We start from the raw sequence: 26,993 nt of genomic DNA, 5'->3' as shown, positions 1-26,993 counted from the left end.
TTAAATATCTTTAAGATAATTAATTATTCTTCAGTTAGAATAATTATATTCCGAAATACCTATCTTTAATGTGTTTTCTTTACGTTATTAAATTTACCTTGGGATCGCGACTCAAAGAAAGATTGCGAAGCACAGTTCTCGGGCTATAAAAACGTATATTAGTATCATTAGTATCTACTAGAAGTACTAAAACTTACAACTCACTCGCCCACAGACACTACTACAGGATTGTAAAGAAGTAAGGACACAATAAAGCACACTGACTCGCCATCGTTTCCAATATCTTTAATATCGATCGAATAAATTATTATAATCTGTAATGGGTTCAGAATGGTTAACCATACATAAAAGGCCCCTCGATGATAAGACGGTGTAATCACAATCAAAGGTAGTTACGTATCATAGCAATATTAAATCTATCGTCTAAATATTTACATTGAAATAGATTGATAATCCTCTTTACATGTAAACGTTAATTCGAAGTACAAGCTTAGAGAAATTGGTCGATTAATGTTGATCATTCGATAGACAGTGTCTCGACGTTAAGTCAAAGGAGCAAAAATACGACGGCGCTGAAAACTTTGAAAAACGCCCCGGCGACTCGCCAGCCGGAAAACTCTGCGCTCCCCGCCACCTTCGTCCAGGGAGAGTACAAAACGCCCCCTTTGCCACTCGCCTTAACGACTTGGGTCAGAAACGACCGGGGCGCCAAACTTTCCGACCGAACTTTCAGAAATTACATTTCCTCCGGTGCCTTTGTCTATCGTTCTTATTGCGCGCATTACTTTCTTTGCCAGAAGCTCCTTGGAGGGCAGGGGAAGAAAGATCGATTCGAGCGACGATGATCGTCGAACGATACCCGCCGTGCCCTAAAAGTTAAGCGGCCCGGAATCATAATGCTCCCTTGAACAGCTCCGCTCCAGATTTATCGCGGGCCGCGTAACTCTCGGGCCGTTTTATCGGTTAATCTTCACTGGAGACGAGCTTAAACTACGGCCACTAACGATCCGCGCGATCAGCGGCATTTAAACTTTACTCCGGAACAAAAATAAATACACTATTACTCTGTCTTAAAAGCCAACCGCCCCGTCTCCAAGCGAACCGCCGCGAGTACCCTACACCCTTATCGTTGCTTTTAATTTAAATCTGCAATGCGCCTATTTACAATTCAAATTCGCCGGGAGCATCCGTCGAATCGACAGCCCTCTATAAATACGCAATGACCGGGAAACTATCGTGGCCTCCGACATCCCGTCTCGAAGCTCCGAGTGCCGTTTACTTACGCGTCAAAACGTCACCTCTGACAAGCCAATATGATTTTTAGGAAAATCAACGAGCGATCGCTTCCAATTTGCTTCCGGTCGGGAAAACGCAACGGATACTCCGCGGCCCGATAAACGACAAGCGAAATGATATGGATTTAGACTATTGTCGCGGGATTATTCATTGGACTTTAAGCTCGAACTGGACTCGGACGCGCTTCCGTTATAGACGATTAATTAATACCCTGTACGACGAGCAGAGGACCTTAAATTAACGGCAATTCCTTCGACAGATCTCTTGAGTAGCACGCAGCGTTGCGTCGATTAGTGTCAGTGTTCCTGCATCGTTTAATTAAAATGAGAACGTATCAAGTAGGCGAGATGCCTTTTTCATGAGCAAAGGCAACCGATTAATCACGGAAGCTGGAACTGAGGCAGAAAGATTTACCGAGGGTGAAAATGCCAGCTGGTATATCGCATAAATCAGAATAAATGCTCGTCGCTTGAGAAAACTTTGAGAACTCCGACTTAACAACGCCACTAATTACAAAGTTCCGATACTATTCATCGTATTAAAATGTCACTGGTAAAATTGTATCGTTAAAACCTTATTGCTCCTAGATAACACTCGAGTGTACACGTTCAATTCCCCCGGGAGGGGATCAACGTGTTAAGAAAATCGCTCGTAAAAATCTTCAAGTACAATATTACGGTACAGGCATCTGCGTTCCGCAAATCTGTGTGGGTGTAGAAATTAAATGCGAAACTCAGGAGAAAACAGCGTCGAAGCGATTTCTATGGTACTACCCCCAGGCAGAGTTGGGTATTAACTAAATAAAGAATTATTTTTAAATAACAGAAAGTTATTCGACGTCGAATAAAGTTAAAGTTGAAAAGCTTATTCGACGCTGAAGTTGAAACTCTCGATGATTAAAAAAATTAACTTTATTCCACACACGACCAATAAATTCTTTAACTTTTACTCGTCATTCGGAATTTTATTGAAATAAAAATTTTGCCCATCTCTGCCTCCAGGCAAAGCGAACTGCATCGATCGTTCCAATATAGAATGTTCTTTATAAAAAGTCACACTGTAATTTCACGTACTCCGTCTACTTGAAATTTGACTGAAAACGCATTTCGATTCCAAATTCTTTCAACTGAATTTCGTATTTTAAATGATGTATAGGTGCACACATTCTGCACCAATGTTTTCGCAGTCACAGTCTCGAGAAGGAGTTTCGCGTGTACTTAAAATATTAACACTTTGGGGACGGATGTCGGGACATTCCTGGCAACGTGTATCTCTTCATTTGGTCAACGCGGAGACATTTCCGCCGACGTAGTTTTCCTGCCAAAAAGTTGTTTTCCCAGAGACGGCACGCGCAATGAATTCTCATGCACGGAGTATTTAAAAAAGAAAAGCTTAGTTCGCTTGGAAATTGTACCAAACTAGACAATGTAATTTCCCCTTTTACTCCACTTAGTAATTACATCGTCGCGCAGAATCTGTTAAAATTCCACTCTCCGCTACTTGCTCTTCACGGCGAAAGTCTCGTTTGCCGGGTAAACCGCGGGACGCGTAATTTTTTGCGGAGCCCGAGTTAACGAGGGGCCGTTTACGTTGGAACGGCAGGAAAGCGGGCGGACAATTTCCAGAGCTGTGAATGCGAAAACATCGGGGCTCGCGACAGCCGTCGACGGGCCCCGTTCCTTACTTTGCCGCGGAGTGTGAACGAATTAAAATCGCTGGGTACCGAGCGGAAGGGTGCTCGACGCGCGCGGGCGTGAAAACGGCTAAACCTTCGCGAGGCGGAAACGCTGAACCGAGGGGGAAACGCGAAAATTCTGTACGCGTGGTTACCTCGAATTGCGCCGTCTCCGCGGCCGTGAAATTGAATTGTTCCTTCGTTTAATTGCAACGTCACGACCTCGGTGCGGGGAAGAGAGCTAAACGGCCACGGCTACTCGAGGGCAGATATCTTACGAACATAAGAAACCAGGTCTCGAAAACTGGACTTTATTGTAATTTCGATGTCATCCTAACGCGCGTAGGAAGCTTGACGATGGAAAAATAGGGGAAAGTTTGACGGGGGAAAAATTCATGTGCCATTAACGTGCCCTTGAAACACGCCCACGCCGCTGCCGCCTCTGCAATTCAAATCGCTCGAACGCGCGTGGCGAAAAGAATGGAAATCGCGCGACCCGTGGAAAGGGATTATTCTCGCGTCAGATCGGCTTGAACGGCCCGAAAAGGAGATTCGTTGTACGGTTAATAGAGTCAGGGACGATACTCCCTTGCGCGAAAAATCCCGCTCGTGAATTCGAATGAAGCACGCTCGCGCGAGTAAAGCGGGAGAAGGGGAGTGCGTTCTTCCGCGGCTTTGTAATTTTCGTATTTCAATGTTGCCAAGCAGACGCGCGTTTAACGAGCCTAACAAAGGGGATGGGTATAAATTCAAATTAAACACGGATTGGTACCTATTCGTCTGCAGCTGCAACGTATTTGCGCGAACAATGCCACGGTGCTGCGGAACAATATGACTCGGTGGCGGTACAATTATGGCGCGGACACAATTCGGTTGATCGTTGAGCAGTGCTCGCTCTCCAATCACGTTTCCGGTGGGTAACAATCGAATAGGGGCAGTTCCGGGAGAACCTACACTGAACCTCGCCGGGGTAATTGAATCACACCGTATCGAGGATTTTTGTGACTTTAATGTGTACCAATTATCGCAAAAAGGAAAGGAGAAATCCTAATACCAAGGATTCAGTGATACACTGCTGGAAACTATTTTTTGTCGATCGGTCATGCGAAAAGTTAAACGAAATTTATATAAAATAAATAGCGTATCATCTGTATATATATGTGTGGAATTGTTTTAAATTATCAATTGTTAGCTAGAAGTCTTTATCGTCAAAAACATGTGTCGCAATAAATTTGCCATTAGGTATGTATAAGTTATCTAAAGTTGTTTGTAACTCTCGTGTACCTATTTAAATTCTTTTCTGTGTCGTATTTACTTCTTACATGATTTTTAGGAAGATTGCAGGTATATGTATTTTCTTGGGCATTTATATATCAATTAGGGTTTAATACAAAATCCGACTTTTAGAAAAACCGGTTTTCGAATTCCATTACTCTCAAAAAACCGGTTAGACCGGTTTTCGAATTCCATTACTCTCAAAAAACCGGTTAGACCGGTTTTCGAATTCCATTACTCTCGAAAAACCGGTTAGACCGGTTTTCGAATTCCCCCTCTCCTCCTTAACAAACAAAATATAATTAAAACAGTAAATAAATATTTACACTTATTTTAAAATTTCTCAGTTTTTGTAATATTTATGGAATTACAAAGCTGTAACAAAATTAAATATAATCTATCTACACAAAACCAAATAAATAAAATAAAAAATTGAAATAACTAAAATCCGTACAAATTTTCAGTTCATTTAATATTTATGGAACTACAAGAACATAACCAAATAAATTATACCGCAATTCCCGGTTTTGAAAAACCGACAAATCCTAGTTTCGATTAATGTATATTCGGCAAAAAATAGTGTCGAGCAATATACATCGTTGAAACGCTACCTAACCGCCTGTAAATGGAAATTCGGCCAGTGGCAGACGAATGTTCGCTGAGCCAGATGAGCGTTCACGGTCCGAAATTTTGAATACCATTTTATGTATCTGGGACTGGATCTGTGGGGCACATCGAGCCCAAGGTCCGCAGCTTGACACCATTAATTTGCCCGGCACGGTGCAGTACCAAATAATATTCAACACTGTTGAACCGAGGCAGACCAACGTTCCAATCACGCTCCATGATTGGCCGTGATTGCGCCAGCAATGAAGCCTGATAGTTACTGGAAAGAAGCGCGCGAAGATTACAGCAAGTGAAAACGCTGCCGCGGCGTGTCCGCGGGAAATGTGGTCACGTACGCCGAGTAATGGCCCCCGTCGATAACGACGTCGGCAACGCGGAAAGAAAGAGGCTCGTTAATGAGCGCGTCGTTCCAATAAACGTGTACGTAATAATATATTAAAATTGAGTCCGCTGCAACCCTCGTTTTTTTTTCTTAAAACACTATGTATTCAATGGGATATTAATACTAGATTTAATTGAGCATGTGCCTATACTCAATCGATATCTTCTTCGCTCGACGGGGATGCTCGGCGCTCGAGCGCGCCTATCAATTAAAATACTTCGAGTACAGAAATATGGAGCGCGCCAATGGTAACATCTAATCTCTCCCTCGCTTCTCTTTTGGTAGCTAAATATCTCTTCGCTCCGGGAGAGTCTCGCCCGCCTCCACCTTCCAGTCCGACGAGTATGTACAGATCGGTATGTGCATCGCGTGATACTTGTACACGCAGAAAATACGTACGTATTGTTTTTCGTTTACGGTGCCTCTGATAAAGCCGATGGCTCGCTGTCCCGCTACGGTCACCCAAGATTGAAGACGGTATCAGCAAAACGTACTTTTACCTACATACACTCATTGTCGGGAATCGAGTGTCTTGGGTGGATGAGTGTAAAGGGGTGTTGCTTTTGTCTCGTTTGCTCCTTTTATTCGCGGAGTCCACTTTGGAGTTGGGTACCGCACAGAATCATAAACATCACTTGTTTCTGCGTCATTTCCTTGGGTCGTAGAAGCTCAATGTATCGTTCGAAGGAGTCCTCGTAGGTTTGCTTTCCTTCCGGCGTGTCATCTCTCCCGGGAATGATATGTTCGGCCATCGGAAACGCGTAGGCCGTCGAACGAATGGATGGACTGATCCGAATTACATAATTGAGTAATCCCAAGCCCGAGCTTTCCTTTCGATCTTCCTCTTTCTCGACGCACTCGCGGCCCTAGAACGGCGAATTCTGAGAAATCTTACGTGCTTGTGACTGAACCGTCGGGAATGAGAGCACAGAAGACTTTTGAGAAGTCGCACGATTTTGGGTGACTTTCTGCGCTTTTAGCGACAGAAAAGACGGGAAAGTGGAGGTGTGCTTACACAGTGGCGCATTCAGGATCTAATCTTGGGGAGGCCGAGTTGAAGGGAGAAAAGTATTTTTAATGCAAATTTAATAAAATTCATTAAGGGATTGTGAAAATTTATTTAGAGAATAAAATCCAGCTTCCTTCTATTTTTACAAAGCCCCCTGTGTGCGCCACTGTATTTACTTGAATATCTTATTTCTTGGGGCAATGGTTCCCCGCGATTGGATGCGCCAAATCTTGTAAACATAAAGTTCGATCATAGTTGAGCTTTAACATTCGTCACGGTAATTTATTTGATAATTATAGTCGCGGAATAAGTCTCTGGGATTGAGAACCAGTGCTTCGGGTGGAGCTCGGTTAATTGCGCGATACGGATAATTTGGTGATAGGTGAAACGAAGCCGTAGCCAGGAGCCGTTCACATAATTTCGCTAAAGGAAATGACATTATCCATCGATTCACTCGTGAATTCCGTAAATGAAATCATAAAAGTGATGGGAACGCAACAGAAACGATTCTAACCATTAAGGCATTAGGGCAACTAAGAAGATTGCTTGGTAATCTTACTATCGTCAAGTCAAACGTTGTATCCGTACAGTCACGTTATAGCATTAACCCTTAACTGCTGTCGCGGAGTCTGGAAGACCCCTGCAGAATTATTTTCCCTATATTCTTCCTCTTTTCATTCGACCTTGTTTTAAAATATGTCGCGTCATGAAGGCAACTTTCAGTGGCTTTGAATGAAACGTGCAAAGTACCATTTCAAATATGTAACAGAGTCACTGATAACTTGAGTATATGTTAAAAATAAGTTTAGGCTTGTCGATGTGAAATTATTAAACGTCACCGTTTATATCGCAAAGTCGGACGTCACGGGTTAAGGGTTAAAGCGTTCCGTTCGCTGCAAGCGATGAATAATTGACCCGCCACCTCGCTACGTCGCGCATTTATCTTCATTCCCGGCATCGCACGAGTGTAATTCCCGACATCGCGGAGTTAATCGAGCCCCGAACGCGTCAGAAAACAACCCCGCACTCGGTTCTCAACCGCGACAAACGGCAAGTCTCGCGCACCCTCCATTCATCAATTCCACAGAATCAAGTATCGAGTCGGAGTCGAGACGATCAGATGAAACCGGTCGCGGGCTCCTCGATTAAAAGCTTGCCAGACGTCACTCTGTCTAAAAAGGTCCGGATAAGGTGACGATCCACTGGACCGTGAGTGTTAGGGCTAAGCCTTGAAAGTGACGAACTGCCGAGGCGTAAAGCTCGACATTTAACGAACCCCCAGCCTTTCCATCCGATGATCTCGGCCGGGCCTATCGACGAAAGAACACTCGACGGGTCTCCTCAACGCTCGTCATCGATGAACGACCGTTCCCTCGCACCGCGCCTCGTGGCCTCGTTATCACATCTTTGCTATCACGCGAATGAAAAAATAAAACTTTCTGAGACACGACTCCAGGGCGCGAGTCGCCACCCCCGGAGGGTGAATTTTACACTTGCACGCCATCGCCTGCTGGCTATGAAACGCCTCGTTCGCCCTAGGATAACATCGTTATCGGGAACTCTCGTCGAGGAAGGAAGGCGACGTGACGTTTCCTCGAGAACAACATCTAAGCAACTTGCCATCAGCGTCGCTGGCTCCCCTGATATAGTTCTCTGGAGTGCTCTCGGAAATAGTATCTAGGAAACGAGCTATTGACTGGCCTGATTTGCGTCGTGGCAGCGCTTTGACCCTTTCTATGACGTTTACGATTATAACTAACAAGTTGTAGGTACTAGAGAAATCAATATTTTATTGTTTAGTGACACTACGTTGATCGTCCAAGGCAACCGTGGCTACTAATATCGCTTAACCCTCGTTCAGATTAGTGAAGTTACTTGGCTTCAAGTCGCTTGTATTCAAGTAACTTTTCAAACTACTCTAGCAATGTGAACTACTTAGTTATTTATTCGACCTAAAATATCCTTCCGGGTTTCTTTCAAGTTTCAAGCGAAGTAGAGTCTTTCAACTATACTTGACATGATATACAACTTGAATAGTGTGAACGCACGTACAAGCGTGAACTTGAAGTCGCTTGAAGTAAGTTGACTGCCCATTGTTTTTGAATAGTGAGGTTTTAATCGCAAAACAATGACTGTGGAATAACGAGAAGATTACTAAATTCTTAGAAATGTATGAGAAACGTGATATTTCATGGCATACCGAAGGAGTCCACCTCCTGTGGTTACCCAATTTACATATCTACTTGCTTCGACTAATCTTAAAAGTACCTTGAAGGCAGCTGACACTGCCGACACACAAATTTGAAGTCAGTATACGCGACTAACGTGAACGAGACTTTACGTTTCAATGCAAATCCAAGGTGGCGGCTAAAGGAAGACAAAGGTTCTTGCGGTTCACCATGTAACTCAGCGACGATGCGCGAGCTGCTATTAACTGAAAAAGATAGCTGCGATTACCGAGATCTTGCAAATTAGAACGGAAACGGTCCCAGAGGGCGAGCCTCGCGCCTCTTCCCTCCTCGACCCGCCTCGAGGAGCAATCAGCGAGTTAAACGTGACGTTTCATCGCCAGCAGGCCACACCGTACCTTCCCCTATCCCTGGTGGCCCGTGTTCACCGCGAACGACGCTGCCAGAGGCCGAATCACGTGGACGAGCCGACGGTGCTCGTGCCGTCGCGCCGTCGCCGATCCCCTCGCGGGAACTAGAGCGCCTTCAGCAGGGCGATCAAGCCGAGCAGCCAGATCGTCCCCTGCTCCTCGATCCTCGACGATCCCGCGGCTATGATCAGGTCCGGCCCGGTCCAGTCCACGTCCGTGCCGTCCAGGCACTCGAATTCGCAGCAACGCTCGCCGACTCGAAACCTCTTGCATTTCTGCGGCAGAGAAGGTCGATAGCTGGTCAATTGCCATTCAACAAAGCTTGAACGCCTCCGCGGGAATCCGGGCCGCGTGCAGTGGAATTGAATAGAGAAATATAGCGAAAGGATTGGGAGGATCGAGGGAAGGACAACTGACGATGACAGCGAGGTGGGTCCATTTTCATCGAGAGGCTGCACTCTGTGAATGGTAATTTATAGACTTTCAGAGAATCGCTTTCACCGGCTCTTTTAATAGGTTTACGGCGACTCGGAGGAAGGGGCTTGGGGTTGTCAGAGCTGTCTTTGGAGGGTTGGTTGCAGGGGGATTATAGGAAAGGTGTGTGTTTGATACTTTCATTCTAAGTGATGGTTGTTGAATGTTTGTGTAAGAGAGTTCACGTGTTGAAACGCAGTTACTTAGTAGCTACTTAGGGAAATATCTGGCCAAACTATACGTACCATATTTCACAGATTAAATCGAGGTCGAAGTAAGAATTCGCGATTCTAATCCGTTTTTTATATTGAAAGCTGGGGGAATGTTGACAGGTTTTTATAACATTTTATGATATACCTAATATAAAGATTAACATTTTGCATCTTTCATGATTATACTACAAGTAGTGAAAATGCATACAATTTTGTCCTCTTCCTTCTTTAACCCTTCGTGGTCATATGAGGTGTATCGCACCCCGGGGCAAGGGTTTTGTCAATATTTCTGTAAATTTTCAGACCTTAAACCTTAAAAATTTGGTGAATTTTGAGAAAAAATCACTTTTACCTGCAACAATTTCTTCAACTACAAACTTCAACATATCAAAATTTACATTTCTAGAAAAAGACTATTAGAGCATGATTATATGAGTATTACGAATGTTGAATTACCACGGAAAAGTTAAAATATTCAAAAATACGAAAATGGTAACTTAATTGACTGCCAAAGATCCCCCAGTTTTCGGTACGCAACTGTATGCATTTCATGTATGATAATAAAGGATTATAACGCTCCAATAACCCGATTGTTTTCTCTCGCTGCTACATACACCCACCAACTCCTCCAGGAGATCTCCTAAAATCTGCCCCAAAAGTCTGTTTCTTGAAGGGAAGGAACACCCGACACGCAATATTCATTCGAGGCTCTGCTTTCAATTCCTCGAACGGAGCGGAGTGTTCAAAGCCGCCCATTGTAGAAGCACCCTGCACAATCAATCACATCTGCCCGCATCGGTGTGTTTACACGGCCGTCCGCCAATGCTCGCTCGACACACGTTAATGCAGGGGGTAAAATATCGATGTCGAGTCGCTCGTTCGTCCAGGAGCATAATGTTTCCGGGCCGGCAGCCCTCGAGAGAGAAGTCGAGTGGTAACACACACCGACACCTACGGATACTTGGCTCGGAGCCTGCACTTCGCTTTTCACGCTGCAGCCCCGTATTCAGAGGCAGATCCTCGGGACGTCGATGGATTGTCAGACTCCGTACAGCAAGGGAATAAAAATATACGGAACGACTCAAGCTCTGGACGGCTGTGGGATTTCTACTTTAAAGATATGTTTTCCTATACGCGCCTGGGTGCAGCGTCAAGAAATTCGAAGTCGATTTTCTGGTAAACGAAGCGCGATGTGAAAAAAAGGTACTCTTGCTTTTCGACTCGTAACAAGTAAATGAGTCGAGAAGAAGGAATAACATTTTTTCATATCGCGCTTCATTTTCGAGAAATTCGACTTTGAATCTCTACACGTTGCATCCAGTCGCGTATAGGAAAACCTATTTACCTTTCGGGACACCGCGTCCTTGTTTCCTCGCGGGCTATCCTTCTCGATGCCGCTCTGCAGTTCGCAGTGCGGAGAAAATTCTCGCAAATTTTCCTCCCCCACGCCACCACTACCACGGCGTAGGTACAGAAAAGGGAGCGTAAATCAAAGTGCAGAGGTGAAGGAATACCTATTTCCAGAGTTACCGAAGAGAATCTAATTAACCCCAAGGCCTGGGTGTTCCTCTTTTCGGCAAATTACTTCGTGATTGAATACAGGGTGGCTGCATGGACCGACATATTCCAAACGACAGCGTTAATGGGTTAATTACCCCCGCTTTTGTTGCTCGCGGAGCGAGCGGTAAATTTAATTTCAAGCTGAAAACTCAGTGAACGAAGGGTCCCGCTAAACGGACATGTATCCCGATGGAAATGTGTATCGCCGGGCCCACAATCCGCGGATGATGAGAATTTACGGCGCGGCTGCAATATCGCGCTCTATTTTCGTTGCAGCCGGCACGAAAAGACGCGGCTAAGAACACGGGGTTCAACGAAATCCAACAGCGCCGCGGGTATCGTGCAAGCGTACCGGCGGCTTCTGCGTCGGCACACGCAACAGCCTCGCCGTTTTCTTGTTAACGACCGAAAGATATTGTAATTGCCGGCGGGATTAGCATGAACGTCGCCGCATGCGAGCCAAAGGGGTGGCCTGAATATCGAGGAACGGGGACAGCGCGCGTGCTACGCGATTCGAGGCGTTCGAACGGAAGTTGACGATTCCAATCAGCCGAGGCGCGAGCCCGACGCAGTAGGCACAGATCTGTGGTACCTTTCTTCTTTGAAGAAAGAAGAACGAGGGGAAGATATGAGTGAGGAGCGAAAGGGAACGAGAACTTTCACGACTAAGTCTCGCGTACAGGCTTTGAAAAGTTAGAGTTACTTTCTGTGCTGGTGCGAGCGTAGCAAGACACTTTTTTTTTAAATAAAATTGGGCGCCTTTTATACTCCCAGTGTGTAGCAAATTCTGAGATTCTGAGAATTAAGTTTCATTCTCATTCTCATTTTCATTCTTATTTTCATTCTCATTTTCATTTTCATTTTCATTCTCATCTTCATTTCCATTTTCATTGTACATTTTTCATTTCTCGTTACTCATTCTTTACCTCTATTTTTTCATTTTTCTCTCCATTGTTAAGTATAATTTGATATAGTATGCATATATGTAAATTTATTTTCATTCAACACGCAAAATATTATGTATCCTTGCTATATAGTGAGTTCTAACTCGTTTATGATTAATAAATAAATAAATAAATTAAAGGGGGCATACACCGTGAGAAGCCTAGGATCTGACGTCATTTTAGATTTTTGTTTTAAAAAAAGTATTAGCATTATTGGGCTCGTAATTTTTTTTATTAATTATGTCACATCTTTGCTATAATACTTGATTCGTGTGTGTAAAAATATTAGAAGTGTGATACACTTGTAGGGGCTACTTCCAAATGTGCTATTCGCTGCAGCGATTTGCGGTACGCAAAAAGCAAATTAGTTTCTTAAAATATGTTAACAAATGCTGCTTTTGACAAGGCCGATTTAAAAAAAGTTAATTTTTAAAGAAATTGCAGCGCTCTGAACGTTCAATCTCGCGACATGAAATCTTGCCCTTGTATGCAATAAAAAAGAAAGTATGAATCAAATAAAAAATCCCCGTGTCAAAAATGGCGTGTGATAAAATAAAATTCATAAGATCAACGAAAATAATAATTTTGAACTGACTTGCGGCACCGCGAACAATTTATCGACGAAGTTCAGATATTGACAGGTTAAATGCCATTATAAAATTTCGTCAACTATTAGAAGTCACGGATAATGGAAAAAAATTCTGCCACTATATTTCGCTCCGCCTTACTATACATGCGGCACGCGTCTAGCTACTGCCACGTGTGCGACATATCGATCTTGCACGTTTTCACGCAAACATTGGAATTGCGTCTCAAATTGAATTTGCGCCTCTGATCGTACCGCGCTCGCGTTTCGACAGCGATTCTTGAAAAACGTCTACCAGCGAAATCGCACAATCTCGCGGTACCTACACGTGTAATCCCCCTATCGAAAATAGGATTACATCATCGGTTCAGCTGAGGAGCAGGAAACCCTTTAGAAGTATACATACACTAACCGTTGCATAGAATTTTCCAGCGTGCTCCTTCGAATTAATACCGCGTTATTAAACACTGACCTTTGCCCAACTTCAACTCACCCTGTTCTTCCACGAGAGTAATTATTCTAGAACGAGTCGCCAACTTCCAACGTGTATTTCGAAATTTTCCACGAAACCGTAATTGGTCCCTGTACAGAAATCTCGCAGTACTTTATCGGGGCTTATTGCTGGCTTTATTTCAAACTTTCGAAACTTTTCAAATACGTGCCTGCAGCGGAGTTTTCAATCTAAGCACGTAAACAAAATTCTGGGATAAAAATTCCGTGCCCCAGGGAGGGAGAGAATTGCTGGGGGTGAACGGGTGAATACACGCAATATTGTCGTGCCCGGTGAACAAGGCTGGCAGGTTCAATTTCATGCAAATGTCCGACGTCTCTCGCTCCGGCACGGAAGCTCAGAAAATTCGTCGGTCACAGAGGCGTAGTGAAAAATCTCGTTAGGGATTCAGCGATGTCACAGCAAGTGAAAATTCGATAAAGCGATTAGCAGCGCCGGCAATCGTGTTACAATTCGTAAATAAGTTAAGCTTCTGTTTACGGAAACATCCACTGCGGAAGCTTATTTAATTAGACCTAGTTACGCAGAAAGCTAGCAACCCCCAATCATCTGAAACTGAATTTTAAAAGCAGATTTATTTCTATTGCGCTTATTTTGTTTCTTGTTATTGTTTTAGAAGGGTTTTTAATGGGTTATTTAATAGTGAGTGGTATAATTAATATTACTTTAAATTTTCTGTAGTTTGTTTTTTCAAGCCTAAAATGGCACTGTGGCTTGGTAGTTTTAATAATTGTACCTATAATGTCAGAGCTGTAATTTTTTGCAAAATAAAGATCGCAAACTTATGGGGTCCATGCTGCGTTTAACTAAATTTTTGGCACTTTGAAGGTGGGTAGCTAACTGGACCCAATTATTGATCCCCAAAGGGAAAATTAGCCGCCACGGTTGTCCGTCATTCAACGAATTTATGTCCATTAATAACTATTCGTTCGAAAATACACTCGAGTGTATCGTTTCCTCACCAGTTCCTCCGTTTCCACCCCTGGAAATAATTACACGATGGCCCCGCAAGGAACCAAGCCATTCGAAGTAATTATTCGCGAAATCTGCAGGCGAGTTAATTAGTGTAGAAGGACGTATGGAATCGAAGGTGAAGCGTGCAAACCGGTGCTCTTAAATCTTTCGGTTATTAATTAAACGTTCCTGAAGGGGCTCAAAGGTTCGCCCAAAGGTTCGCGGTTCTAATTAGCATTGGTTAAGCAATCGCAAGTGTTGACATTTCTAGACCATTTCACCATTCCAGGCTTCCGACTTGATCCCCACAGCTTTTAGCTGAAAGCTCCGTGTCTGAAAGCTTTTCATGCTCATCGTCAAAGCTTAAAGGAAGAACTTTGTAACTTCACATTTTTTAATTTAAACGCGAATGCCTGGAACAGGCACGAGCACTGCGCGATTGACATAAAACTCGCGAAACGGCAGACATCCAATGGATTGGTACCATTTGAAATTCAGAAGGCCCAAGTTACGCGTAACATCGACCCGTCTATTTGTGAGTTCTCGCCGAGGAAAACATCGTTTCCATTTTCGCAGCCGGAAACGCAAAGTCCTGGATAATTATACAGCCGTGTTGGCGCGATCCAGGCTAACAACTGACCGCGGCACGAACCGCCGAATCGCTTTGTCTCTGACAAATGTTCCCCGCGATCGAAGATAATTTTTAATAAACGAGGCGTCTAAAGAACCCGCCGGGTCCCTTCAGGAAACGCTCGCCCGTCCGTTAAAGCGTGAAATGCAAACCGAGAAAGTTTCTTAAGTGGCGCTTTGACGAATGAAAAGTTGACTAATGGGGACAGCGAAATGGTACACTGTGGCGGACCAAGAGGGAGATTAAAATTATGACGTCCCTTTCGTATTTACTGCACAAACACGAAGGAATACCAGCGCTCCGTTTCGAAACTCGTTGCCCCCAGCGAGCAGGTTCGATTTACTTCGCTTGAAATAGGTACGAACGGGGAGAATTGAAATGCAAAATCCAACCGCGAGCGTGACACTTTAGATGGAAAGGTTGATAGCTAGATTACGTGCATTGATTTCGTGGGAAACTTCCACGACCACGAGGCAAAGTTCCTTTTGCGGAAAGGATTACCAGCATTTCTGCGGCACCATTTGCGGCAAGTAAACGCACTCGAGGTAGGTACATTTAGTATTACCGATCTCTGAAGGGATCTTCCTACTTACAAGGAGAGTCTCCCAGGTGTTCGCCTCCGATTGCTTTGAATTTTGGATTTGTCGTAGAGGATCGAAAAATAAGATATACGTGTTTTTTTTTTATAGCGGCCCGTTTTTATATTTAGGAGATGAGACCACCCCTCAAAGTTCATAAGGGTTAGAAAATTGTGTTGAGTAAAACTTCCTATAAATTTCATTTGCGTTATAATAATCCAAAAACCAAAGCACTCGGAGACGGACACCTGAAAATCTTATAACATTCAGGGGTGGTTTCACCCCCTAAATATAAAAACGGGCCGCTATAAAAAAAGCACGTATATCTTATTTTTCGGCCCTCTAAAACATATCCAAAATTCAAAGCAATCGGAGGTGGACACCTGGAGACTTTCCTTGTTAGTGTGACGATTTGAAAAAACTTAATTTTTCAGGAATTAATATGAGAAACAAGTATTGCAAGTTTGTGGCTTTATTTTATCATATTTTAAAGCTATGAAAGAATTTTTTGTGAGTAAAAATATCCATTAATAGTGGAATTGAAACATCGTGCAAAGAATAATACTTAGTATACTCAGTAGACGTTACTTTATCGTTCGAACTAGAATTTTGCAAATATATGCTAAATCGGATCCGTACGGTCACCAAAATCCATATTTTTTTTGCTAAAATTGATGAAATTTTTTTTCGCTAAGAATAATTTTGTTCACTAAATTTTCCATAAAAATATTCCGCCATAAATGGATAATTTTTACCTTACAATTTTCTTTTATAATCTTAAAAGATGATAGAATAAAGCTATAAACTTGCAATACCTACTTGTTTCTTTCTTTAATTCCCGAAAAATTAATTTTTTTTCAGCAGTCACACTAGGACCCCTAAATACTATATTTAATGGGCTATGAATACATGGAGAGTGATTTCCAAAGAATTGCGCACCGATCAAGTTCCCTCTCTTCGAATCCCGTTAATCTACCAACAGGCAGCGAGCTGATCCTTCGCTCGTTAAATCGTCGTGGCGAGTCTCCCGCCGCTGTTCATGAATATCGCATAAGGACTCGCAGGAAACTGCGTGTGTACCAATAGAGCCTTGCATTAGGCGATTAGACGGAATTGCCCGAAACGGAAACGGCCGAGGATGATGGTCGCGGGCGTAATTCCAAGACGTTCGAGCGATAATAGAATTTCCTGCTGGCGGTAATTGATTCCTGGAGCAAACTTTAATGAGCTGCTCCGTCTAGGGCCGATGAAAAATAGTCGTGAAGAGGCGAGGGAAGGAGGCCCTGGCCCAGCATCGACGAACCGTTAAACGAATATCCCTCATTAATTTGCGCTCTGCTCGTTCGCCCTCGTAATCCAATAATGCCGAGCTACAGATAATATAATTCTCCTAACGACCGCAAATTTCGAATCGCTGCTCCGCAACTAGGACGGCTCTCAACAAAGCCTACTATTTAATAAGAAAACACTCTGCACAGCAACCACTCTTAACAAAGACACTATCATTGTTAAGAATTCAAAGGAGGTCTCTTGCAATTACCACCGCAAACGTATTCGCCGAAGTGTCCTTTTAATCCTCAATCGAATTAAATTATCCGTCAATTTCGCCGACCGGGGGAACGCTGAGCATTCAAAGGCAAAGACGTCGTCTCCTTCTCCCAGCGGCGAGTAATTGACCCATTAACACGCAGATATTTGTGCGACAGTATCCCTGGACGCGATTCTGCGCAGCCTGCCGAGCATTCGGAATTTCATTCGTGAAAGCGAGTTCATTAAAATCATTTACACCGGCCGCATCCGTGCCGCGTAATCGATTCCGCGCGCTTCGATGCGGCGCAATTTCGTCACGCTTCGAGTAACATTTCAACCCCTCCGCTTCGCCATTTTTTGTCCTTTTTTTCTAGCTTCGACCCATATACAGCGTTGTCTCGCTGTCCCCGCGGAGTGTTCTGGCGAATAATCAGCGCAGGGCGAGCGGAATATCCGAAAATGGAAAAGATCCGACTGTCGACGCTGAGAGGTGAAGAAATTTTGTTCGACCGTGTGAATTTTGAATGTAGTCATTGATTAAGTGCGTACGGTGTAAATGTGAAATTTTGTAGGTACGTTATTATTATTATTATTATTATTATTTTTTAGCTTCTTACTGTGGCCATCTTTGCACCGTTAATCTCGATTAAAACGCGAAAAACTCTTCCCTTGGGAAGATTACTTAGCTCGAAGAAAGAAGCTGGCACGCAAGATAATACCGACTTAATGGGATATAAAAGGAAGCCGGATGTAAATAATAAATGTTTAACCCAGTTGCCAGGTAGGGGTCTATATCTAACCGCTTGACAACTTCGCTACTCCAATTATTATGAAATATTCTCGCGAGCAGTTGGAAAACGAGGATACTCGCGCATGCAGGTGCGAACAAACGCATGTGAACGAATTTCGCGTTGCACTTTCTCCGGTTTCTATGTAAAAATATGCGCAAACTATGCGGGGTAAAGGGATTCTCTGCACCGCGAGTACTTTGACATTTCGTAATGAATAGGAGCTGAGAAAGCTGTAATATCCTCGAGAACGATTTAAAATTCTAAACTATCCCTTAAGGGGGGAGGGGGCTGCAAGAAATCGGAAATATCGATTTTCAAGAATGGTCACTCGAGATTTTATGAAGAAATTCGTAAAATTGACGGAGATGTACCTAGTATTTTCCGTGAAAGGGCACTTTGAACTCGTTTTTCTCAGATGACATTTTTCAACCGCGTTTAGAGTATATAAAAAAAACTATACATCCAATTTGCATTAGTAAGGTCATTTATAGTACGAAAAACCCGTCTGTATCACACAACGTTCTGTTTTTTTAATCAACTGCCCCATTCTATTTTTTTATATCAACATTTTCCCCTAAATTATGAATTTCTCTTTCAATCGTCCGCCGTTTTGTTATCTTCTGCGATACTGACTTTTCTGGACCTCCCGTAACAGACGTAGGCTTCTAATTTCTAAATATTTTTGTCTTTTTGAATTCAAATTAACCGTATGGCTAAAGCACTGCCAACGCCAGAGGAACGATTTTGCTACAGCGCACATTTTGACGAAGAGTATTCCGGAAACGGATTCATGAATTTGCTTGAAAAAAATTTGCTTACCCTTCAATATATACATATTAACTGTACTAAGCAATACATCGATTTACTCGCGTTGTTTGGTTGGGAAAAAATCCTGAATGTACCCCTTACATTTCGACTTCGAAAAGAGTGTTCCAGTTGCAGCAGTTTTGGGAGCACCATGTATCCAAACTGCAACCACATCTACAATTTAATAAACCAAGCGAAATTTCGAGTGGAGTCCAGAGTTTCCACCGTGGAAGCGCGCTTCGGGAAATCCCTTTGTTGCCCGCTCGCGGTTGATAAAAACGTTTCGAGAGCTGAGTTTGGCGGCACCTGTTCGAGACCTGACGTGTACTTACATAGGGTGGCGTGCAGTAGATGGCTTGACACCACATCGGCTCCGAATGATAGCAGACGCAGAGACTGCAAACCGCAGGTCCCGGCACATAGTGGACGCCGTGTCGAACGGTGCCACCCTGGAAGTCCGTGCAGTTCTCCTCCAAGGCGCCTGAAACGATTTTCCCCCGAATGTCGCTTGGTCGCCGAGAATTCTACGCTTTGTAATTGCAGGAGCCACCCTGTGGCAGCGGTCTCTATCATCTGCATTGCAGCTAAGTATTCTTTTCGCGGCACAACCGAAATGCTTCCGTACGCGATCGAAGAAAAAAATTTAATTACTCCTCACCCCCAGCGAGTCGAGCTTCACCGAAACAGACTCGAACCGATTCAATCTCACGCGTGATTAACGAATAATTATCGCAGCCATTCTTCTGGGGCTTGCGCAAAGGAAAGCCGATCGATTAAATCAATGGACGTCGGAGCAATTATTCCTAAGTAGATTATAGATTTACGAGTGTCGTAATGAAAAACTGGACTCCCGGGCTTTTTGACTTCGCGTATTTGACGCGATAATTCCCTCGCCAGTGATTGAATGCAAAACTATCGGGCCGTGGCAATTGATTGCCCGCGTCGGAGTTGAAATCCACACTTCCTCGCTGCGAGATCGAGACCGTCCCGCTGTTTCTACTCACTCGCCCTCGGGGGTAGCAGAAGAACGACGAGCAGGCAGAAAATCCAGGGGAGAATCTGCCAGCCCGGGAGACCCGAAGATCTCTTCATGGTCCTCGATTGTCGTTGGCGGAAGGACGAAGGTGGCGCGTATCGCTCCAAGAGGGATCCACGAGAGACGACTATTCCAGCAACCTCCGTCCACGCACTGCGGCCAGGAGCATCGTATCTGCGGCAGAAATCAGAATAATACGTTTTTCTCATCGTTGGATCAATTTCGCGTGGGACTCGCGTGATTGATCTTAACGCGGGATAATTGCCCTACGCCGTACACGATCTTAACCGGTTGATTGTTCGTAAACGGCTCCAATCGTTGCTCAAGCTCCTTCCAGATTGAGCTTCCACGAATTTTCGAAAAGCACAACCTTCTGGGGGGTAGCAGCTTTGAAATAATGTGTCGCGAAGTGCTGGTCGGTTCGGGGATATGAGTTGCTGCGAATTTAAATGAAATGGCAGCAGAAGTTATTTATGACTGGCCAGGGGAGTTAGGCAACCCGGAAATTCAGAAGATTATGCAACTTTCTGTACAAGTAGAGTTTTTTTTTTGTTGGTCAGCTCTTGAAAAAAATGCAGATTTTTTCTTGTCGCGGAATATCTCGAGAACGGTGAGAGATATCGAAAAGAAGTTTCACAAAAGTTGCATTTTTGTTATATTTACAAAACTGCGTAAAAATAATTAGATATCGAAAAATCCATACTTTTCAAGCCACCCCCACCACCAATCCGTAATTCGATAATTATTTTCACGCAGTTTTGTAGATATAAAAAAAAGATGCAACTTTTATTTAAACTTCTTTTCGATATCTCTCAGCATTCTCGAGATATTCCACGATAAAGAAAACACTGATTTCACCCCCAAAACAGCACTGTGCCACCAACAATAAATAGTTTTGTGTTGCGGATGAACTACTCTACTTGCACCTAAAGTTGCATAATTTTCTGAATTTCCGGGTTGCCTAACTACCCTTATGAACCGAACAGTGTGATCCAACTCGATGCATAAATTGATTTGCATATTAAATTTGTGGGTTCAGGAACTCCCTTAAGAGGGAGCGCGAGATAAGAGACCTCGAGGTTCGACTTTGGCGACATTGGTAAGGCGGCTGACCAGTAGCGCAGAGGACCCCTGGAAAGTCGTAGGTTCGAATCCCATCGCCCGAGGTCCGTTTTTTTCGTGGCTCCCGAACATATAGGAATTACGAAACCTATTCCTACAAAATGAAAAAGCTATCCATCGACCCAGGATCTCTCGAAACGTTTCAACAAATATAAAATATAAAAATAAATCTGCATTTCGTGCTCCCTAATTGTTAAGTGACTCGAGAAGAGATCCCAGCTTCCACTGTTCCAACTCCAACACACATACACACATACCAGCACGCATATACCGTTGCAAGTTTGTGAAACGAAATACGAATAGTATCTCAATATTTTCAAGCACAGGCCTGTTCGGAACAAGTGACACTCGGGTATCGATTGAAACAGTTCAGCCGGATAAGTGCATGTCGAACTCGTTGCCATGCCAGATTGGCAAGGTTTGCTTTCCATGCTATGGAGGCGCTCGCACAGGAAACAGATAGCCGGGGAAGCAGTTTGCTCCAGTTATCGCGCTGGCGAATTGCAGATGCATTTAATATGCAGCCACGCGTCCGCAGCTGTTTTCGCGGTGTCACGTGCCCGATTACTGGCGCGTGACGTGCACAGCGCGAAATAATTGAACGGGCAGGGAAACGCGGGGCGCTCTGTGCCCCCCGGGCGATGCGAACAGACGGCGGCCAAATTCCATGGAATATTTAAGTGCGAACTGAACGTCCAACATTAGCCATCTGCATTATTCTTAGGCCAACATGGCCCCGTTGCGATAAAGGTTAAACAAACGGCGCTTGCCTTCCCTTATTGCAGCCCTGTAACCCGAACCAATCGATCGTGCATGCCTCCCCTAACCGCGCGGCTCCGCGACCGAGCGGCGGGATGACGGTAAAAATTAAACGTCCCCGGTCAAAGTCGGCGAAACGCGGCGGAGCGCGAACGTTACAATGCTTCGCTAAACCGTCCCCGAGCTACCTGCGCACTCTCCCCGATTAATCGTCGCGGAACTCTGCTCGGGAAGCGAAGACAAAGGCGGAAGATGGAACGATGTTTGTGCCGCTCGTTAGCGCGATTCTTTCGGACGCGCCGAACAAACTTCTACCCCGTGTAAAAAATGCAGAATAGGATTAAGGAAGCTCGGGGGAGTTCCGGCGTTTACGACAGAAGGTGGGAGGGAGAGAGTGGGGGGTAACGAAATGCAGGCGGCACGGAGATAAACGCACAATTTCTCTTTTACTTGCACCGCGGGTTACGGCGAACAAAAGCTTCGGGGATGTCGACTTGCACGCTCGTTCTCACCCTCCCCCAAACGCTTCTGTTAAGGGTTACGATACAACCCAGATTTGGGACACAGACACGATTTCTTTGTTAACTTTCGGGATTTCGCTGATCCCTCGCTGATTAACCTTCTGATGGAGGATACGGGGGCTGCTATTTTCAATTCGTCTTAAATATGAAGCTACGCGCGTTACCTACTTGTTATCTACTACTATTACTTTTGCACTCTACTTGTACTTTTACATATACTATATAATTTCTAACTCTGCTATTTTTCTCTTTCTTTTTTTCTTATATTATTATTATTATTATTATTATTATTATTATTATTATTAATATTATTATTATTAATTCTTGAAGATAAGAATTTTAGATCGAAAGAAGATTAGAATTTAAATAAGTCTCGCGTGAATTCTGTTTAGTTTTAGATTTAGTTATATAACTTATTAACAGTATTAACAGTTTACATTGCAGCCTCGACTTTTACTGTAATTATTCTGCTATATTACTAGAATTACATGTACCTTTCTATATTGGGTAATAAAGCCGAGTAATAATGAAAAAAGCTATTCATCTTTCGAGGGTTAATGAAGAAACTTCGAAACTGTAACAGGTTTGAGAATTTCAGATTACTTCCCGCTATTGAATTGCTATTAAGGTATCGGGAAACTATGTAAACGGCCAAGTTCGAAGTTGGAAATAGCGACCCCCCAAATTAAATAAAAAAAGGTTGCGTTCGTTTGTCGAGATTTTTTTGACACACAAATATAGAAACACGGCATTGCAGGCAAACTTTGACATTTCAGTTGGGGAAAACTGTCGGGCGAACAGATACTTCCAATTAGACAGTGAATTTCTCCCCATTTTTAATTAAAGCTCGCGCAACCGTTCGGAACAGATCAAAACCACTTCTCTCCGTTGTATTATTTAGGTGAAAATTTGCACTGCTAATGGTCTCATTGATGAAAATTTCTATTGCGAAGTTATTTTAAACCTGTCGGCTTTACAACGCGTGAAATGGTCGATCAACAACCTCGATTTATTTTTACATGGCCTGCGGTGTACTGGAGAGTATTATTAACAACGAACAAATACTTGCGAAATACACTAAAGCAGCACTCCACTGAATTATAAGTTGTGAGGTGTGAAAGCTTACCTATCTTCAAAATAGTGCCAAGTCGATAAAAATTTGTGAGATTATTTTTTCTCATCTTCCTCATGTGCTCCAAAAATTTTAAACGCATTCACTAAATGGTTGTTGAGTTATAACGATTATAATTTTCACTGATTTTACACGTACTCTTATGGAAAGAGACGACCTCGACAGATAAAACAGCTGAAAAAATGTTGAAGAAATAGTACCAAAGTTTTCAATGTTTTTTTACAGGTAGTAGATGGGTAGATGAAAATATCTGTCAAGTTTCAATTGTTTTCACTACACCGTTTTAAAGAAATAAATTATAACTTGAGAAAATTGTGAATTCAGGGCATTTTCACTGGCAAAATTTTAGCAAATAATGCTTGAGAAAGCATTTGTAAAGTAAAAAATACCTTCCTGCCATTTAATTAAAGAAGAAGCATTGAGTGGCACAATTTGATTTTCCTACGACCTCACTATTTTGCAATCATGCCACGTGCAAAAATCCTAAATTTCCATTATCCTTGAAAGCACGTAATTGACTCCCGGGTATCCCACTGCTGCCCGCCTTAAATCCACTTCATTAACTCTTCATTTCCTCCAAACTAGCATCGGCTCGCAATGTTCCCTTCAAAAGATTGATCTCACAAAGACAACAACCCCTGCAGCGTTGATAAACACCCCCCGAGCGCAGTTGAAAATACCCCAGGGGAGCAGAAACGCGCTCGAAATTACCAGCGATCGTTGATCCACCGCCTGATTAAAAAATGGAATTACATAGCCTCATTCACGTGCATGTACACGCGGTGTCCCGTTAGATAATCGACGAGCTTTCTAAGCAAAAAAGGTCATGCACATAAAGGAGCTATTTCCATCCATTCTCGAGATAAACGGTCTTTAGTCCTGATACTTATTATGCCAGCTATCAGCGCAGATGTAACCTACTCGCGATCCTCAATTCACGTCCACCTTTTGACTAATCCACTCCTATTCACTGTACGCCACGCTTGCACATTTTAAAACCCAGAATGCACCGATACTGCATTCCTGTATAGCTCTTGCAATCCCGAGGACGATTATGCATGTATCACCAGCTGCATCCGAAATGTAGAGATACGCTATTGTGAATGAAGCTACATTTGGGCCAAGTTACGCAGTAAGCTACCAACCCTCAATTTTATCTGAAATACAGTTTTAGTTTGACGATTTAAATTGTTAAAGAAAAGTAGCTTTATTTCTATTGGGAATATTTTATTTCTTATTATTGTTTTATAAGGTTTTTAGTGTGTTATTCGATAGTGAGTATGCTCACTAAAATGAAACTATGGCTTGGTAGATTTAATAATTGTATAATGTATAATTAGATTTTCTACAGTTTTTATTTTTTTAATCTAAAGTGGAACTATGGCTTGGTTGTTTTAATAATTGAGAATATAAGAGTTGTTCGATGGGTTGGTAATTTTTAGCAAAATAAAGACGACAAAATTATAGGGCCCACAGTGTGTTTAACTAATTTTTTGTCATTTTCAGGGTTCGTAGGTTTCTGTACCTATAACTCGGCCCATTTACCCTCAATGATTATTACCGATACCCACAATTTTGATTACTAGCTAAAAATTCACTTTAGGTCTATCAATAGCTAACCTTTTATTCCAAGAAGAACTGGAGCAGGCCCCATTACATGACCTGGCAAATACTCTAGAGAAGCCTGTCGATCGCCTGCCAGGACATCCTGTATACGAGGCAGGTCTCGAACGATCGGCCTTTGAACTTGCAAGGGTGGTTACAGTTTGTACTCGGCCTAATACCCTGTCAAGTTGTGCACCCCGGGTTCGCGTGATTCCCACCATCTCCTCTATTATTCACATGCTTCACGTTCGCAGGGTATACGCGTCCATGCTCGCAGCCAGCTTCGAATGCAATTACATCGACTCTTGCATCAATAAAACATCCATCTACTCTAGATGACGGAGAAATTTACTTCGAAACGGTGGTCTCGAGGGCTGACCTTTATGGACTCCGTAGACTTCAACCCTCTGTCTAAAATTCCTTCGAAAAAATAAACTTTGAAAGAAGGAAACCCAATTGCAATCGCTGATTAATCTGAATCCAGCGTGAAATGTTTTCTTCTTTTCTTTTCTGTTGCAAATTACATCCCACCGTGTCCACCCCTTGCTTTCCCTCCACTGACAAGCAGCTCGGGAAGAAAATTCTTAACCCAAATAATCGACCTCGATACAGGAATTTTGAGGGGCTGACGTCAATGCCAATACCGTCGTCGCGCTGCAATTTGCCAGCGAATTGTGACTGGGAACATTCTCGCCAATTAAATTAATTGAAATCGTGACCGTGTAAACAGGAAATTCTGCCGATCCGGCAAGGGCGGCCGAACCTAATTATCCCTCGCTTTTCAAGTATCAAGGTGAGCCGCATTCGACATCCCACGCCGGAACGTTGAATACATAATGTCTGCGGGAAACAAGCCAGCCACCACTCGTTAATTAATTCCCAGTATTATTGCTTGATTAACTAGTTCGCGCGACACATTAATTGCTGGCCCCGAGAGACGAAATCCGCAGGGTGTTGCAATGACGAAGGATGTACAATTCAACGAGAAACTTTCAGGCGATCGCAGTGTTTTCCACCTGAACTCCTACCAGTAATTAGCGAAGCGAGTGACGCATCGCTACTAATGAATGTCCTGATTCCAGATTGTATGAAATTTCCAACAAACTTTAATGCAAATTGATTGCTCCGCTAATGAACGCTGAATATCGATGCGTTCCGAGGAGATTATGATGGCTGACATGTGTAAAACTGTATCACTGAACCGCGGCTGGCATTCAGTGATTAAGGTCAATCATTCAGCCCCGCCAAGTCGCACTGAGCGCGATAAGTCAAACATCACGTTGCGATCATAATTGCAGTTTTCATTGTATTAGTACAGCGCGTGGGTTTTAAAGGACAAAATAAAATGAATATGTATATTTAAATCGTTTCTAAGTTTTAAGTTTCATATGCTCAGTAATAGTGAATACAGAATATTGAATTCGAAATGTTTCTGCTTTCCATCGCTCGCAATTAGCGTCCCCATTCGTTTTCACCGAGCCCTCGAAAACATACGCGGCGTCGACAGTCGAGACTATATCTACCATCTCTTCCTACCCTCTCAACTTTCAACGCAGTTGTCCCGAATTAACCTTAACGGTCCGAAACTGTCGCACGCGCTGTCGACGCTTCTATTCAAATGAGCTTCAACCCCTGTGTAAAAGAAACAAAAGGAGTGTCGCCAGCGCGGGGGGTTGTAACTCGCAACACTTTATCGCAGCCAAACATCAGGAAAAAGGGTCTTGTTACTTCTCTAAAACCACGATTTACCAACATTATCTCGGCAAAACTTAATGGGCTGATCCCGCAAATAAATAAATAAATAAATAAAGAGGACTGAAGGGATGAAGAAAGAAAGGAATTCTGAACGTTACCTCGCAGATGCATCACGCTGAAGCCTCTACCGTCCCTCGTGTCTCAGGGCCCATGTGCCCGGAGCCGCTCTTCCCAACAGAGTTCTTTTGGCGCGGAAAAAAAAGCGGGGAAAAAAGAGAATAACGCAATTTCGAGGGAGCACGGGCACAGGAAGGAGACCAAACAGCTGTGGGGGCGATCGACGCGATAAGCTGATCGCAAGCCGGCTGCGACGAGTGGGCTCGCGAGGCAGAAGCGGTGGAAGAGCGCGGGTCCGCAACACGCCGCGCTCGATGGCCAAACAGCAACTGACTGAACTCTGTCGCAGTGTGAGCACGGGCCGCGTTCACGGGTCGATCGAACACGTTCTGCGCCTCTACTCGGCACCGGCGGCAAAGCCAGCCCCGACGGCCGCAACGCACCGGTGCAGCCGATGCACCTGCAACCACCGGGGCTCCTCTTCGCCTCCCTGACGAGACCCGTCCAACACGCGCGCCAAACAGACAGCTGCGCAGCCAGCTTCGAAACAGGGCAACAGGGAGCC

At 43.7% G+C, this 26,993-nt stretch overlaps 1 protein-coding gene across 2 annotated transcripts; it reads right to left on the bottom strand.

The window, feature by feature from the left end:
- Positions 1-270: 270 nt before the first annotated feature.
- On the bottom strand, positions 271-26,786 carry LOC143366846 (uncharacterized). 2 transcript variants are annotated; one of them, XR_013084831.1, is made up of 5 exons: positions 26,470-26,786; positions 19,446-19,651; positions 18,774-18,922; positions 5,746-9,138; positions 271-5,707 (listed from the first exon to the last, which is right to left on the bottom strand). XR_013084831.1 is itself a non-coding variant. In XM_076808268.1 (4 exons), the coding sequence occupies exons 2-4, from the start codon at positions 19,531-19,533 to the stop codon at positions 8,968-8,970; spliced, it is 408 nt and encodes a 135-aa protein (XP_076664383.1). In that variant the 5' UTR covers positions 19,534-19,651; positions 26,470-26,786; the 3' UTR covers positions 271-8,967. The 2 variants fall into 2 exon arrangements, 1 of the variants encoding a protein (XP_076664383.1); XM_076808268.1 differs by having other exon boundaries at positions 271-9,138.
- Between the last annotated feature and the right edge of the window lie 207 nt (positions 26,787-26,993).

Source organism: Andrena cerasifolii, chromosome 3 (assembly GCF_050908995.1).
Source record: "Andrena cerasifolii isolate SP2316 chromosome 3, iyAndCera1_principal, whole genome shotgun sequence".
NCBI classification, from domain to species: domain Eukaryota; kingdom Metazoa; phylum Arthropoda; class Insecta; order Hymenoptera; family Andrenidae; genus Andrena; species Andrena cerasifolii.
The sequence above is the reverse complement of the archived record's forward strand: the minus strand, read 5'-3'. Positions and strand labels throughout refer to the sequence as shown.